The following is a 17,268-nucleotide window of genomic DNA, read 5'->3' on the forward strand; positions in this document are numbered from 1 at the left end:
ACGTGTTTATTAAAAAGATTCACATTAAGAGGCTTCTGGGTGGCTCAGCTCAGTTGTGCATCCAACTCAGGTCATGATCTCAGGGCTGTAAGATAGAGCCTTTATATTGGGCTCCTCAATGACCGTGGAGACTGCTTAAGATTCTCTCTCCCCCTCCCTCAGTCCCACGCCACCCCCCACCACTTACTAGCAAGCATAAACTCTCTCTCAAAAAAAGAAGAAAAAAGAAACTATTCATGCATTACAACTAAAATGTGCTACTCTTCAGCATTAACAAGAAATTCCCTCCAATCACTACCAATAAGAGCCAAGAAAAAAGGAAAGAGTCCCCATTAAAACAGTATCTTACCTTCCATACTGGTTCTCCAGTGCTATTTTTAACATGAGGCACATTGAAATTCAACATACGCTTCAAAGCCACTGGAAATGAAAACAATCATCATTATTTTTCAGGATTTCATTCCATGCCCCCCGCATTTATTACTCACCACCTCAGAACAAAAATGTGCAAATCATTCTAATAAAACTGATTAATCAAATGACTGGACATACAAAGGCAGGATAAGACTTTGTAAGACCATCTCATCTAACAGTTAATTGGCAAGTGTTTAAGAGATTTTTCTGTCGCCAGGTGAAAATGTGAAAAATATTCAGGAAGAAGCCTTTTTCATTCCTCATGACAATGCCACATAACTTTTAAGTGTTAAAAAATTTTATTTTAATTCCAGTATAGTTAACATACAGTGTTATTAGTTGCAGGTATACAATAATACACAACTCTGCACATTAGTCAGTGCTCATCATGGTAAGTGTACTCTTTAATCCTCATCACCCATTTCATCTACCCACCCCCGCCTCCGCTCTGATAACCATTAGTTTGTTCTCTATAGTTAAGAGTCAGCTTCCTGGTTTGTCTCTCTTCTTTTTCCTTTGCTCATTTTGTTTTTTAAATTCTACATATGAGTGAAATAATATGGCATTTATCTTTCTCTGACTTACTTATTTCACTTAGCATTATACTGTCTAGCTCCATCCATGTTGTTGCCAATGATAAAGGGTTAGCCTCTAAAATACAGGAAGAACTTATACAACTCAACAACCAAAAAATAAGTAATCCAGGTAAAAAATGTGCAGAAGACACAAACAGATATTTTCCCACACTACTTTATAAAGATGCAAAAAGAAATTTTGTCAACTGCAAACTGGCAGTGGTCTCAGTAGATAACTGGAGCTATTGTCTCTTTACTGTTGGGCTGATAGCATAGATCAGAATCACTTGAAAAATAAAAATTATGTATACTTAAGTGGTTCATATACAAAACCATCATACAGCAGGTCTATGTTGTAGTTATCTTGCAGTATATTTTACGACCAATTTACCTCAGTATCTTCTGAAAAGCTGTACTGTTTAATATATGCTCCATGAAAAAAGTGAGACTTTCCCACAGATATGGCAGGTAACTCCTGCTAAAAAAATACACAACTTCTAAAATCAAAGCAGTTATACTCTAGATTTTATTGTATTTTGAGGTTTTTATTGCTCATTTTTATGCATAACAGACTCAGAAACATACATTTATTTGTTTACTTATTACATGTAATGTACTATTTGTTTCAGGGGTACAGGTCTGTGATTCATCAGTCTTGTACAAGTCACAGTGCTCACCATAGCACATACCCTCCCCAATGTCCATCACCCAGGCACCCCATCCCACCCACCCCACTTCCACTCCACCAACCCTCAGTTTGTTTCCTGAGATTAAGCGTCTCTTATGGTTTGTCACCTTCTCTGGTTTCATCTTGTCAGAAACATTTTCTAAGGAAAATAAAAATCTCAAAATACTTCTATAAGTGAGGTTGAGAATGCCAATATTGAGGAAGGGTATTAATTGGGTAATTTAATTTTTTAGACTGTCAGCTCTGAAATCTACCTGGCTTATTTTTTTTTTAATTTTTAATTTTTTAATAAACATATAATGTATTATTAGCCCCAGGGGTACAGGTCTGTGAATCTGCCTGGCTTATTTTTAAAACTATTTGTATTAGGCTTTATTAAGTAGTACAAAATAATCTACAAGTCAAACTTCTACCTATATAATATGTAAAACTACATACTGTATACTATATACAGAATATAGAATTTATCATATAATATTCAAATCACCAGTGTTGTCAATTTATAGTAGACTGATTCATTCACTAGAAAAACCTCTATTAAATGCTTATATTTCTTTGGGTAGGTATAGAAGTATCAGTGTGCATACAGACACGACTTTTTGGGGCGCCTGGGTGGCTCAGTGGGTTGAGCCGCTGCCTTCAGCTCAGGTCATGATCTCGGGGTCCTGGGATCGAGCCCCGCATCGGGCTCCTTGCTCGGCGGGGAGCCTGCTTCTCTCTCTGCCTTTGCCTGCTTGTGATCTCTGTCTCTCTCTCTCTCTCTGTCAAATAAATAAATAAAAAACCTTAAATAAAAAAAAAAAAAAAAAAAAAGAGACAGACACGACTTTTTGGTAAAATGTTAGTAGTTAATGCCTAGCCATTAATACACTTTGCCAGTAATTTACAGCTGCTTCAAAAGCTTACAGATGTTAGGATATTATATAAAAACACACAAACACACACAAAAAAACACTTTGGTATTTAAAATCAAAATAACATAGAAGGCATATAGGGTGCTGCAGAATTAACTCTCCCATTGAGCTTTAAGGAGTTCTTCCTCCCACTTCCAGGTAATATAGACAACACCACCCTGACACCCATGGCCTAACAGAGAGAAAATCTTGTTTGTGGGAATAGCTATTCACATTCTTGACACAAAACAACTAAGAAAAACCACAGGTGGGCTGCATGTGAGTCCCAGGTGTATAGAGGTCTTTAGAGCTAGGCCTCACCTTACTGAAAAAGGGGTTTCAGCAGATATTCCCACCTTTGCCTTCTCAGGCCCATCTAGGTTAAGTTTCCTCAACTTGGACCTTTGGTTAACTTGTTAACAGATTTTGACACAGTGGATCTGTTAATAAAGTACAAGGTCTGTTTAAAGAATGTGTAAGAATATAATTTTACTTTCATCAGCATTAACTCCCTAAAGGTGTAAATAATTGCTTTTAACTGAAATAGCAAACCACTTTTTTCTTTTTTTTTTTTTTTAATATTTTATTTATTTGACAGAGAGAAATCACAACTAGGCAGAGAGGCAGGCAGAGAGAGAGAAGGAAGCAGGCTCCCTGCGGAGCAGAGAGCCCGATGCGGGGCTCGATCCCAGGACTCTGGGATCATGACCTGAGCCGAAGGCAGAGGCCCTAACCCACTGAGCCACCCAGGCGCCCCACCAGTTTTCTTTATTGACCCTAAATATACTATTCACATTTGTAGGCTTTGTTAATGTAATTTCACGGTCACCTGGAATGTTTTCTTCACTCATTCGCTATATATTCAACTCTACTAACCATTCAACAAATGTTTAGTTATTGTTTACCATTTGCTGGATATTGCTCCAGATGTTGGTAATAAAAACAAAAGACTAAAAAAAAAAAAAAAAGGACCTATACTCAAGAAGCCTTCATTTTAGTTTGGGGAAAGACAACAAAGTAAAACATGTAGCATGTGAGATCATGACAAGTGCTACAGAGAAAAACAAAGGAAAGAGGGGAAAGAGTTGCAGTGTAATTTTAAATAGAGTAGCCATGAAAGACCTCCTGAGAAGGTAACATTTGAATAAAGGTCTAAGGGAGGTGAAGGAGTGAGACACCCAGTTATCTCTTAAAGAATATTCCAGAAAGAGGTAGCAAATAAAAAGGCTCTATAGTGAGAGCATTCTGGTGGGTTCAAGGAAAGAGGAGAGTAATAGAGTGAGGTCAGAACATTAAGTGGGTAACAGATCATATAGGGCCCTGTAGTCTACTCTAAGATCATTTTGGCTTTTACTGTGATTGAAACAGGAAGCTGTTGGAGAGTTCTGAGCAAATATGTGACAAGATCATTCTGGTACTGTATGAAGAAAAATGAAGAGGAACAAGAATATAAAAACAAGGAGACTAAATAAGAGGTTGTTACAGAAATTCATGGTGTTTTGGACCTGTGTGATAACAATGACAATAATGAGATTGTGGATATATTTTCAGAGTATAACTGATAAGATTTACTTACAATCTGATGTGGGATATGAAAAAGAGAAGTCAAGAAACCTTAAAGGCTTCTGACCTGAGCAACTAACTACAAGGATGGAACTGACATTCTGACATAAGCAACAAGGACGGAATTGCCATTAATTGATACGGTAGACAGAGTTCAGAGGAAAGGTCTAGGGCAGAGATATAAATTTAGAGATCATTAGCATATACACAGTACCTAAAGCCAAGAGGCTACATGAGATCACTGCAAGAAAGAAAGCACAGTTGATTTCTGGCTCCCCAGTGTTGAGAAATGGGGATGTTGAGCAAAAATCCTCAATGGAGAGGCACACATGAAACGCTATGGTAACACAAGATTCTCCCTGTTGTACTGAAGGTAAGAATAAAGAGGGGAGTGTTCCTGGAAACTCACAAATGAGATGACTTTTGAGGTGACCTTTAAAGGATAAATATTCTTCAAGCAGGCAGAGCAAAAAACTGGCAGGCTAGTTACCCTCCCTATGCCTTGGTTTCCTCATCTACAAAATGGAGACAATAATATATGTAAAAATCACTTAAAACAGTGCCGAGCCATACTAAATGCTCAATATCAACTATTATCTACCCAAATAGATTGCAAATTCCTCTGTATCATAGTGTTCTGTACCTAGAATATTTGAGAATTGATTTTGATTTACTTCCCAAAACTTTCTCAATAGTTAAGAGGGAAACGTTTACTTCTGCTACTATAGCACATATATAAGGTTTTACCCTCCTCTGAAAATAAGACAGAACTCAACTAGAGTAGTAATTTGATAAATGACTGTGGCATAACCTATCTGGTTAGAAGATGAAATCTCACTATAATGAAGTTTATTTCCACAGAAATCAAAATTACACTGTTGGATCTTAATATTCTACAAAGTTTCTGCATATAAAAATTACAACCATACAAATTTCATTTTTTGAAAAGCTCCTTTGTACTGGTTAAGTCTTCCTTGGTATGTTGTTTTATTTTAATATGTAGTATGACCTAATTAATTGAGCTTTATTAAGCTGCCAGAACCATACTGGAAAGACAAGTGGGGCTTCAATTTGCTTACAGATAAAATGTATGGCAGGTATTCCTCAAATCTTACTTAATGTGCCTAACTTTATCTGATAGCTTATACTAACTTATCTAATGGGAAAAGCAGAACACAATTCCATATGTACTTGGTGTCATTACTAGATTAAAAATCTATCAAATTTTTTCTTTGAATTCTAAAGGAAGGAATCAAGCACAACCAAAATCCCCTCTGTAAGCCATATTAATTGTAACCATTTATTTTTCCTTTCAAATTAACATGCAGAAGAACATGATTACAAGGGATACAATTTCCAAATATGCATATTCTTGATGGTTTGTTCCTATTTGCTCCTCAGAATTAACAGCTTGCCAACTTTCAGGACAATTAGCTAACAGGCATAAACCATTAGTCTGTAGCTAACAGGTATAAATCATGTATTTACCAGAAATTACAGAAAATAAGGAAAAACAAAGTATCTAAGATGGAAAAAAATTTGAAGCTCAAGGGAAGAAATATGTACCTTAAAAAAAAAACAAACCCCAGATTTCTCTGTACAAATGGAAGCTATATAACTGCTCTATCGATAATGAAACAAACAGTTCTAAAATACTAATCTGTCAAACGGTTAAAATGACAAAGCTACCAATCCATTTGCTTTTTGCCATTCTTCAACTCCATTCCGGCAAGCTAAAGAAGGAAATCTTTATCACTAGGCAATTTTCTTCAGGTACCCCCAAAAGACTGGTCCAAAGGAGAGAAAACAGCAGAACGTAAACTGCTCTGAAAGAATGCCTAAATTTTGTAATTGTGGAGGAAGTGCCCAAAATGAAACTCCCTCAACATTAAAACTAGCAGAGAACTGAACCATGCACAGAAACAAACCCAGAGACTTGATAGGTGGCAACAAGGGGTAAAATGTCAGCTGCTCGATCTTCTTGTGATGCCTTTCTGAGGCCCAGTAGAAAAGGGACAAGAGCAGGACCATAGCAGACGCCCCACCCTGAAGTCCCTTCTCCTGAACCACATATGAGGGGCCGAGTTCTCAAGCTACTGACATCTTTCCTAAAAACTCAAAAGGGGAGGGGCTCTCATTGCTCTAGGAATCGGACTGAGCCTCTGGAGAGCCGTCTCGAGCTGCATGCACTGCGACCGAGGGAGGGGAACAAGCAGAGGAAGAGGATGTCTCCACCGCAGGCGTAAAACCGCGGGAAGAAGGGAATAAATCGTACCGGTTTGTCTCTCTCGAATACTAGCTGCCGTAGCCGCCGCCATCTTGACTCCCACCATCCACTGCACGGTTGGCGAGCGCAACCCGAGGATTACGTGGCCGCCCTGACTGCCCCGGAAGCAAAGCCCGGAGGGGCGGGCCGAGGGAGGCACTTGGGGCCTGCATACCGCCTCCTTCAGCTTTCCTCAAAACTGGGGAGACCCGATATCAGCCCTTCGTTTGTATTGTCATTTGCAGAAATAACACAGGGGACATGGGGAGATGGAGAGGAGAAGGTAGTTGGGGGAAATTGGAGGGGGATACGAACCATGAGAGACTGTGGACTCTGAAAAACAATCTGAGGGTTTTGGAGGGGCGGTGAGTGGGAGGTTGGATGAGCCTGGTGGTGGGTATTATGGAGGGCACGTATTGCATGGAGCACTGGGTGTAGTGTATAAACAATGAGTTCTGGAATATTGAAAAGAAATTTTTAAAATAAATACAAATAAAAAAAAACTGGGGAGACCCAGGGAGTTAATGCCTGAACACCTCGTAGTGTTTACTTTTCAGCTGTGAAATAATAGGGGTTTTTGTCCTATCTAATCAAGCTACAGCTTCTCAAATGGTAGCTGCTTTAAATCGAACTTCTAGGGAGGAGCGTGCTGTTAGTAACTAAGTACTAAATTGGTCGTTTTCAGATCTCTTAAATGTTGAGAATGCTCTAGGGGTTTAAAGATCACTAGACTTAAGTAAACGAAGCTCCAGAAACAAAGTAGGGGTTAAAATGTTAGCTCATTTCTGTTTCCAAGTGCCGCAGAAGTCTCCTCGTTGTCCCCCTTTTTCAGGGAAGCAGGCAGTTTTGGAGGATTGCTCTAAATTCTGGCAGATTTACCAATCTCATCTGTTAGGCAAAATGGTCTAGTTTTAGGGGCGCCTGGGTGGCTCAGTGGGTTAAGCCGCTGCCTTCTGCTCAGGTCATGAGCTCAGGCTCCTGGGATGGAGGCCCGCATAGGGCTCTCTGCTCAGCAGGGAGCCAGCTTCCTCCTCTCTCTCTGCCTGCTTGTCATCTCTCTCTATCAAATAAATAAAATCTTTAAAAAAAAATGGTCTAGTTTTATGCCGATTTTGCCTACATGTACACAGGAGCTAAGAAGCTACAAAATGGCAAATTGGTAGCCTCCTCCCTTCCTTTTAAGTAACTCCAAGATCACATAACAGGTGAGGGAAGTTAGTGGACAGAGCTGGTATTTTAGCAGTCCATCGCCTTAACCCTTGGCCACCTTGTCCCCAGAACTGGTATTTTAATGTACAGGTGAAGCCATGATTGACAAAACTTATCTGCTGATTTTAGTTTTTGTGTAAAAAAGTTTTCCGACTTTGGGGTATAACTGACAAAATTTGTAGTTTACATAGTTATGATTTAATAGAATTATAACACTATGAAAGTATTCCCCCCCATCTAGTCATCACATCCATTACCTCAAATATTCATCTTCGTTTATTTTGGTTAAACTACTCAGCAAATTTCAGTTATACAATAGTTATCAACTGTAGTCACCATACTATATATTATGTCTCAGACCATATTCATCTTACAGTTGAAAAGTTATCACTACATCAAATGAACTAAAAAAACCAAAAAACTCCAAATTCATGTAAATAGACCAAGAGTGGCTACCAGGGGCTAGTGGGTGGGAAAAATAGGTTGATAAAAGATTATGAACCTACATTCTTTACCTTTAAGAATTGCATCATCTCTCATTTTTACAGCTAACTGGCATATTCACTAAGAAAATATTTATATTGTGTTATTTTGAAGCACTATTTTGAAGGAAACACCAATGATCTAAGTGTACTGTAATTAAATGACAATTCCTGCCCTAGGGAAAAATTCTACTTCATTGCTTGTTCTCATGGAATGTAAAATATACATTTATCTTCTTCCAATATGTGAGAGCCCAATCTTGTTGATTTGGGTACTTTCACTTTCAAATGCAAATCTATCAGCTAACCATTTCAGTTCTATCACAGACTTCTTTCCTAGACTGAGTCATATTAATGTAAAACATTAAGACAATGTTTAACATTTATATACAGTATATACATATGAAATGATAAAAACTGTTTTGACTAAGGTGTGCACATAGGGTGGACAAAAAAACTTATAAAAAAAAATACCCCACAAAGTGGTGGCAGTAGACAAATAGACCCTGTAAGGCTGAGACTGAGAAAGGAATTTGTCATGCATTCTTAGAATCAGCAAGAATCAAACTGGCTTAAAGGGTTAACTTAATTTACTGTAGACTTTTAACTGGCTCTACCTATCCAGATCTTTGGCTTAAATAATTTATTCTGGTAAACTTATTTTACATTAGGGAATAGTTTTAACACAGAATGTCTCAATATGGCTCATTTTTTTTTCCTTAAATGATTTTTTTTTTATAAATCTTTTATTTATTTATTTGATAGACAGAGAGAGATCACAAGTAGGCAGAGAGGCAGGCGGGGGGGGGGGAAGCAGGCTCCCCGCCGAGCAGAAAGCCCGACACGGGGCTCGATCCCAGGACCCTGAGATCACGACCCAAGCTGAAGGCAGAGGCTTAAACCACTGAGCCACCCAGGCACCCCTCAATATGGCTCAGTAAAGAGAGGTTCTTGGGCGTCCATCAACAACTGCTTACAGGATCTCTCAAATATGAAAAAGATCTTGTATCTATTTAGCATTGTCAGAATCTCAAAATCCTAACAAGATATTTAAAATAGTTCATATAAGCACTTCACATTTAGTAGCATGAACATATTTATTTAGGAATGTCATTATCAGTATCATGTTTTCTGGTTACAACTGAAGTCAAAAAAAGGGGAGGGAGGAATAGGCTGCCACATCAACTATCACCTAGTATAATACCTGGCATACAGCAGGTATTGGATGGAATATGTCTGGCAATTGGAAAAGATAACAGTCAAAATGAGAACTTGAAAACTGGGTCTTTTCAAAGCAATCCAAATTTTTCTGAACTACACATACATTCAAGTAATCCATTATACAGTGTGATGTTCTACTTTGTACTGAATTACTTAAAGCATAAAACTTTGTATTGCATTACTTAAAGCATAAACACTAACTTAATAGCTTCTTATAAAACTAACAATGAAGAAAGTGATAATCCTTATATAAAAGAATTACATTTAAATGGAATTTTGTTCTAATCATTTTCTTACAATGACTAAATACAGAAGGCAAAGTCATGGAGAAAACTTACCTATTATAATCTTCACTTCGCATTCCTCACTGAGTACAATAGCTTCCACAAATTTAGGGAAAGAATTATTACAAGTTTGGCATTAAGTAGAAGCCAAAGTGAATTCTTTCAAAATGAAGGCTTTTTACTTGACCCAAATAATGGCTTATTCATAATGTAGAAATTAAATATTACAAGGTGTAAAACGATAACCCAGTTTCTGATGAGATTTTAAAGAAACTTTAACCTTAAATACTAAAAAATTAAAATGACTACAAGAATAGTAAAGAATTGTATAAAAGGTCTTCAGATGAACTTCCCATACCAAAAGGTTTAAAAAGTGTCTAAAAACAATGAATTTAAAACTAATCAAAGACTGTTAATAGTAGATGTACAATAGATGACTTTATGGTTTTCCTCAATATTGAGTATAGAAAGCACACTTGAAATATATGGCATTTAGACGACTGAAATAGTTAAATACAAATACACATTTATAAGGGTTTATAGCATAATTACTTTTAAAAATCAATGTCAGCAAGAGTTGTTTACTGGCTAGAACAATGAACAGAAAAAGAACATCACAATATCAACATAGTAACACTGCAGAAAAATAAATAACCTATAGGATTCTCTACTATGCCTTGACTATACAGACTAACTTAAAACAAACTAATGGAACATCCTTAAACCTAGAAAATGCTTTGCAATGAGTATGCATCACTTTAGAAATGTGAATATATGAAATTATTTACATCACACCATATCCCAAAGGCCCTGTCTACACATAAAATAGTGAAATGAGGAACTGAAATACTGTTTTTAATTATAGTCAACCCAAGCACATCGCTTCCCTACCACCCCACCCCGCCCAAAATCTGTGTGAATGTTCATCAATTTTAATTACCACTGTAGGAAAAATTACAACTACAAATGACAGAAAATAGCTTTAATTAGATTTTTGGTTTCTATTTGTTTAATGGCTTTTTAAAATTTTATAAAAACGGTACGGTTGAGAAATATCCAATTTATCAAAACATTTGGAATAAAAGCTATATGGCAAATTTGAAGTTTAGATATTCAAACTCTTATTAAACAATCCTTTAATTACTTTTGATGATCTAACAATTCAATATAAGACAGGGCACCCAGGTGGCTCAGTTGTTAAGCGTCTGCCTTCGGCTTAGGTCATGATCCCAGGGTCCTGGAATTAGGCCCCACATTGGGCTCCCTGCTCAGAGGGATGCCTGCTTCTCTTCTCCCACTCTCCCTCCTTGTATTCCCTCTCTCGCTGTCTCTCTGTCAAATAAATAAATAAAACCTAAACAACAACAACAACAACAACAATAATAACACAATATAAGACAAATAAATGCCTTCTATAATGTTCTTAAAAACTTCAAGTCAAAATGAAACTTTAATTTGCTGGGTCTGTCAATAAGTGTAACAAGGAAAATTATATTAGGAATATGTTTTAGCTTTCCTTTGGTATTGAAGAGTCCCATCACCAGTATCAAATCAATCCTGTTGTTTTTCTTTGAAAATATCAATAATTTAAGGATGTCTTGGGAAGGATGAGAATATGATTATAGTTGATAGCTGCTTTTGTATATAAAAAAAATGTGGTTAAAACCAACCTCTCATAATGATTTAACTCTCATGCAATTTAAATTTACTTTGGTGGAAAACGCATTTATGTTTGATAATAGATTAGGAACTCAAAACTTTTCCACTTTCTTCTTTTGCAAGAATATAAACATGGGGACATAACTATGGGACTATGTGTTTTCAAATTGTTATTACATGATTTCTTGTTACTTAAGGTATTCTTTGACTTTCAATAACAAAAGTTTAAAAGGAAAGGAAAATAGTTTATAGTAAGAATAAATGAAACATACTAGTTAATTCTGCACTGTGAGATTAGCGTGGGTTTTTCATTCTGTTTGTACTTCTTTCTTACACATTTTTCCATTGCTTATATAATAAAGATATCTTTCAAGAGCAAAGAAGGTAATATATAATGCAATGGTACCAGCTTACCTATCACACAACCAACTTGATAATAAATAACTGTCAAAGAGTCATGGTAATCCACAAAGATAAATGACACACCCCAAATGATTCTGAATCAGACATAATGTGGTTTTAATACCACACATGGGAAATAGAGAAAAAAAGAAAATCCTATGATCAAAGCCAAGCCTTTAAACACATTTTAAGTTATTTTCAAATATATTTTATCCACCTCAGAAGTGTTCTTAAGACTATGGAATGTCCATAGGTTCAACAATATTTGTGCAATTCTGCTTTTTCATAATACTTCCCATTAGGCATAGTCTAATTGCAGTGTGGGTCTGTTTTAATATAAATCAGTAATCTAAAAACATTTTCAACCAATTCCGTGCCATCCTAGGAAAAATATTTATAACACATACCCCAGAATATATGCTTTTGATTTATATAACACGATTTATCAATTTGCTTTTCTATTTAATGCTTGAAAATAAAATAATAATTTGAAAATTATATAAAACTAGAAAAAGCATTGTGGTATCCTATAGCTAATCCTAATTTGCAGAAACAGTGAATACAAGTTTTTTTCTTATATATATATATATCTCAGGTTATTATACTTGAAAAAAGTCTGTACAGCTGTTTTAAAACTATTTATATTAAAGTTTATGACGCACGTATATTAAGAAAATAGAAAAATATCATCAATTTTGACTGGTACATGTTAACAAAAATTTTTTTAGCTTAAGTGGCCAAAACATTCCTTTATGTTCATATAAATTTTATTGGGCCAAGAAGCTGACAAGTTTGTTCAAATTATGGACAGATTTCTGAAACAAAAAGTATCAATAGCAGCTTTTCAAGAAGCATTTCTTTGTTCAAAACATTTTAATGTCCAATGTAGTGAGAACTTCCTTCCTTTTCTAGTCTTAGGGTGTTTCTTATGGCAAAGTCCATATTTTCTTGAAATTCTTGATACGTATTGGTGATTGGAAGAGCTAAACAGTTATTACACTTGTTTCCAACAGGAAAATCCATATGAAGGCACTCAATTGAAGGAGTGGGTTTAAATCCTGCAGGTGGAATGGAACTGCAACCGGTTGCAAAAATAAGAATGTCTTCCATTGTTACTGCAGATTTACCATCTGAAAAATTTACCAAAAAAGAAAATCCACGTTATATATATATTTCTGTCAATATAGATGCTTTCCCAAGTAGACAGGGAATGTTTAAGAGACTCTAACATCTATCTATCTTGGGCAAAATAAATCACCAAATCAAGCACAGTAACAGGAAAATAGTACACTCAATAAATGTTTAATTGAACCTCTTAAGTATGACTCAGAAAGTCATTTAGTTGTATATTTGAATGTCTTCTCTAATATAAAATTATTATACAATCCAAGAGGTTCAGGGGGCATGATAATAAAAATAATTTTAAGCCATTTTTAGATCATCACTATTTGACACACTAGTTCATCAGACTCAGAGAGGAAAACTAAGTGGTATAAACTAACTAAATAACCTAGCTAAAAAAGAATTTCAACTCATATCTTTCCCACTCTTATTAAACAGAATGATTTTACACTGCTAATGCTCAATGATATTTAACTTAAAATTGAAAAAGATGAAATAGAAGATAATTAGCTTTAAGATTATGCTGTGGCAGTCACCCATATAAAGTTTTCTAGGAAGAGTGCCTTTTACCTCAAATTATCTAGAGGAAAACAAATTGCAAAACTGAAATTTACTCTGGAATCTTTCCTTATCACTTTGAACTTAGTCATATACACTTGTCTTGAAATAAATTTTGTAAATGTGCAGTTAGCAGATGAAAGTCTTATCATCAAAAAGCAAAACTCAAAGAAATAAATTAATATACCAAAACAAATGTTCTGTGACAGTTAAATAAAAATAAAACATCCGCATACCCTCAACAGCCTGTAGATAACTGTTCCAAAATCCCAAAGCCTGTACGTCAGATAATGTGCGTACTGTAAAAAGATCACTAAGGATTTTTGCAGTAAGATTCTCAGGTTTATGACAGAAGATGCTATAAAAGGCTTCTGGGTAAGTCTGAATTTTCTCCAAAACACCAAGAGTTTTCAAACCCTGCTTAAAACTTGTAAGAAGATAAACAATAAGCCAACATTCATAAATGTGTTTGGTATTACAACTACAAATTAACATTTCTAGCTAACTTACACACAGTTAGATGTGAGGAAAAAACATATAATAATATAGATATACATGATATGACACTTTTAAATCAGTAACAAGCAAGTATATTAATATAAAATTCTACCTGCCCATACTATTTGATTTTGTAAGATAGTTTTAAAATTAAAACAATAAAAAAAGAAATAAAATTAAGCTAAAAGAGGAAAAAAGTAGACATGTGAAAGTATTTTACACTTCAAAGCTAGAGTATAAAATGAAGTTTCCTAGAAACTGCAAAGAAAGAGAGTAATAAATCTTAGCCACAAAAAAATTCAACTTACGTACTGCTAAAAAGAAATGAACAAAGACAAAAAAAAACAAAGTGGTAACGTATATGACAGAAAACTAATTTCTCTAATATACAAAAAATACAAATCATTTTTCTAAAAGAACAATTTAACAGGAAATTAGCAAAATATGAAGGGATAATTAACAAAATACAAGGAACAAGTAAATTATTTTAAATGCACATTCTCACTCATTAGGAAAGAACTGAGGTATATTTTTATCTATCAGAATGACTAAGCCCTATCTGTGGCTCTGAATCCCCTACCCACCTCCTCAGGTACCCTGTTACAGGTTCATCCCCCCTTCTACTGAGTTATTCTAAAGAGCACAGAAATGTGCTTATTTTTTCCATCTTTAAATGGAAAAAAAATTCATTCAATGCCATGTTTTCCTTTAAGGCAACCTATCTGAAAGACTTATCCACATTCACTACCTTCCTTTGCTAATTTCCAACTCACTTTTATTCTACTCTTGTCTACACCTGAGGAAAAACTGCTCTAATTTATGAATGATCTCCTTCTATGGCATCAGTCTTCTGGTTTCCCTTCTTTCTCTGGCCAGATCTTTTCAGTCTCTTATAAAGCTTCTTCTTTCTTTACTTTGCTTTAAATGTTGATGTTTGTGTCTCATGGATCTGTACCAAGGCCAATTTCTCTTCTCTCTTATCCTCTCCCATGGCTGTATTTAGCAGGTATACACTCATCATTATAAAATCCATTATTTCAGTGAGCCTGGGTGGCTCAGTCAGTTAAGCATCTGCCTTTGGCTCAGGTCATGATCCCAGAGTCCCAGGACTGAACCCCACATCGGGCTCCCTGTCTAGCAGTGAGTCTGCTTCTCTCTCTGCTCCTCACCCTGCTCATGCTCTCTCTCTCTCAAATAAACAAATAAAAATCTTAAAAAATAAAATCTGCCTTGTCTTAAAAAAATAATAATAAATTAATTAAAAACCAAATAATCTCTAGTATCTCTAGCCCAGAAATATATCCAACAGGCTAATGGTAGCATGTATTTCAAGTACTCAAACTTATTAAGTGCAAAGGAAAGTTCATCACCTTACTACTAAAATCTAAACCATAACTGATGGTATATGCCTCCATTATCCATCAAATTAGTATAGCTGAATCTAAAAGTCCTCTTTAACTGTTTCCTCTTCCATTTCTTAATACCAAGTCCTATGAGTTTCCTTGTCTGAAATCCCTTTTATCTGCTCATTTCTCTATATACTGCTTTACCACCCTAGTACAAACCACCTGCAGAAGAACAGCTTTACCAGGTGTGCAAATTCCCGAGTTCACTCTCCAAGCTGTAGCTCCAGGGACATGCCAGAAATAAATCCCAATACTGTCATTTACCCTGATGTAGACTGAATGGAGCCCTAGCCCCCCAAACCCGCCAATAAGTCTACATCCTATTTCCTGGAACCTATGAATGTGATCTTATTTGGAAAAAAATTCTAAACAGATAAAATTAAAGATATTGAGATCATCCTATCTAGATTATTTGGACTGGCCCAAAATCCAATGACAAGTATCTTTACAAGACACCCACAGAGGAAAAGGCCACGTGATATAGATTCTAAAAGTAGAAGTATTTACCACCTTGAAATGATCTCTAGTATATATTGCCAATTTTAAAAAATAACTAGAAAAAGGGTGGATGTAATGTTACTATTTATCTAATAAAAGAAATTAGAACATATGCACACATCTATTTATCATTTAAAAAACCAACAAATAATGGCTAAACAATGTCACTAAAATGATGACTTCATAAGGGGATGAAAAGTGGATGTGATAAAGATGAAAGCTATACTTCTTTGAATGCAATTTGTACCACAGAGCTGAGTTCTTTTGATATACTTTCATTATAAATTTGATTTTGGAACCATGTAAATATTTTATGGAACCTTAAAACAATTTTTTTAAATCAATAAAAATGAAATAAAAAATGAAAGTAAAATGTATATATAGCTCATAGTAGAACACCACAGAATATTCTAAATGTCTTTAAAATATAGTAATTTAACTACACAGCCCTAGAAAAATAATGTTAACCTGTTTTCAATAAAGTTATTGGTAATAATGTTGGTAATGTAACTGAGACTACTGTTTATGAAATGTGGAATAAATGAAGTGAGTAATTATTTCATAGTCTAATTTTCCTGTGTTGTTGAGTTGATAATGGAGGTTCTCAACATGGGACAAAGAAAAAGGTTAAAAATCTTAGCAGAGAATTTGAAGTATCAGTAAAACTCAAGATGTATTTATTTTACATTAAAAACCTGAAACCAAAACCAAACCAAAAAGGTCTACGAACACTGAATAATCTGGCAAAAAAAGCATCCCCAGCATCCAGACTGTATTTTGGAAATATCATTCACCATTCAAAGAAACAAAGGTTCCTCAGTCGAAAATGCAAAAAATGAGCCTGAAATACCCTGCTATATACCAAGAAAGCTATCAAAGATCATTAAGGTCAATATCAAAAGAACTCAAAAGAAACATAAGAACATTTACAATGGCCAAATATGGAGACAATGAGAACCAGTAAGTTTAAGAAGTATAACAATTGTGAACACATCAAATATATTTAAATCCATAGGTTAATATATTTAAATCCATAGGTTAATTTAAATCCATAGGTTAATACATAACATAGGTATTATGTTTGGAATTTGCCTGAAAATAATCCTGGAGTCAGGGTGCCTGTGCTCAGTCGGTTAAGCATCTAACTCTTGGCTTCGGCTAAGGTCATGATTTTACTGGGTGTGGGATCAAGCCTCACATGGGTCTCCATGCTCAGCGGGGAGTCTGCCTGAGCATTCTATCCCTCTGCCCCTCCCCCCACAGGCACTTGCTCTCTCTTTCTAAAATGAATAAATATTTTTTAAAACTAAAAGAAAAGAAGAGAAGGGAAGGGAAGGGAAGAGAAGAAAAGAGAAGAGAAGAATCGAATCCTGGAGTCAATAATAAAGGTAGGCTAGATGAATAAGACTGGCCACAGGTTGATTGGTAATCATTAGATCTGTGTGGTTAACTGCATGGTGTACCATTCTCCCAATTTTCATATATATTTTTATACATATACAAACAGAAAAATGTGAGAATAACTAGGTT

At 35.4% G+C, this 17,268-nt stretch overlaps 2 protein-coding genes across 4 annotated transcripts in view; both read right to left on the reverse strand.

The window, feature by feature from the left end:
* SCFD1 (sec1 family domain containing 1) overlaps positions 1–6,479 on the reverse strand; it is a 105,241-nt gene extending 98,762 nt beyond the window's left edge. The window contains exons 1-2 of the mRNA XM_044231755.1: positions 6,409–6,479; positions 350–420 (exon numbers count right to left, since the gene is read on the reverse strand). Of these exons, the coding sequence (XP_044087690.1) occupies positions 350–420; positions 6,409–6,466 (129 nt within the window). The 5' untranslated portion in view covers positions 6,467–6,479. The remainder of the gene's footprint in view (positions 1–349; positions 421–6,408) is intronic.
* Positions 6,480–10,924: 4,445 nt separating this feature from the next.
* Positions 10,925–17,268, reverse strand: part of G2E3 (G2/M-phase specific E3 ubiquitin protein ligase) — a 67,580-nt gene continuing 61,236 nt past the window's right edge. For 2 of the 3 annotated variants that reach the window (XM_044231599.1, XM_044231600.1), the window contains 2 exons: positions 13,573–13,763; positions 10,925–12,786 (listed from right to left, as the gene is read on the reverse strand). In XM_044231599.1, coding sequence (XP_044087534.1) covers positions 12,530–12,786; positions 13,573–13,763 — 448 coding nt within the window. In that variant the 3' untranslated portion in view covers positions 10,925–12,529. The remainder of the gene's footprint in view (positions 12,787–13,572; positions 13,764–17,268) is intronic. The other variant, XM_044231601.1, reaches the window with a different exon arrangement.

The sequence above is a fragment of the Neovison vison genome, chromosome 13 (genome assembly GCF_020171115.1).
Source record: "Neovison vison isolate M4711 chromosome 13, ASM_NN_V1, whole genome shotgun sequence".
Taxonomy (NCBI): domain Eukaryota; kingdom Metazoa; phylum Chordata; class Mammalia; order Carnivora; family Mustelidae; genus Neogale; species Neogale vison.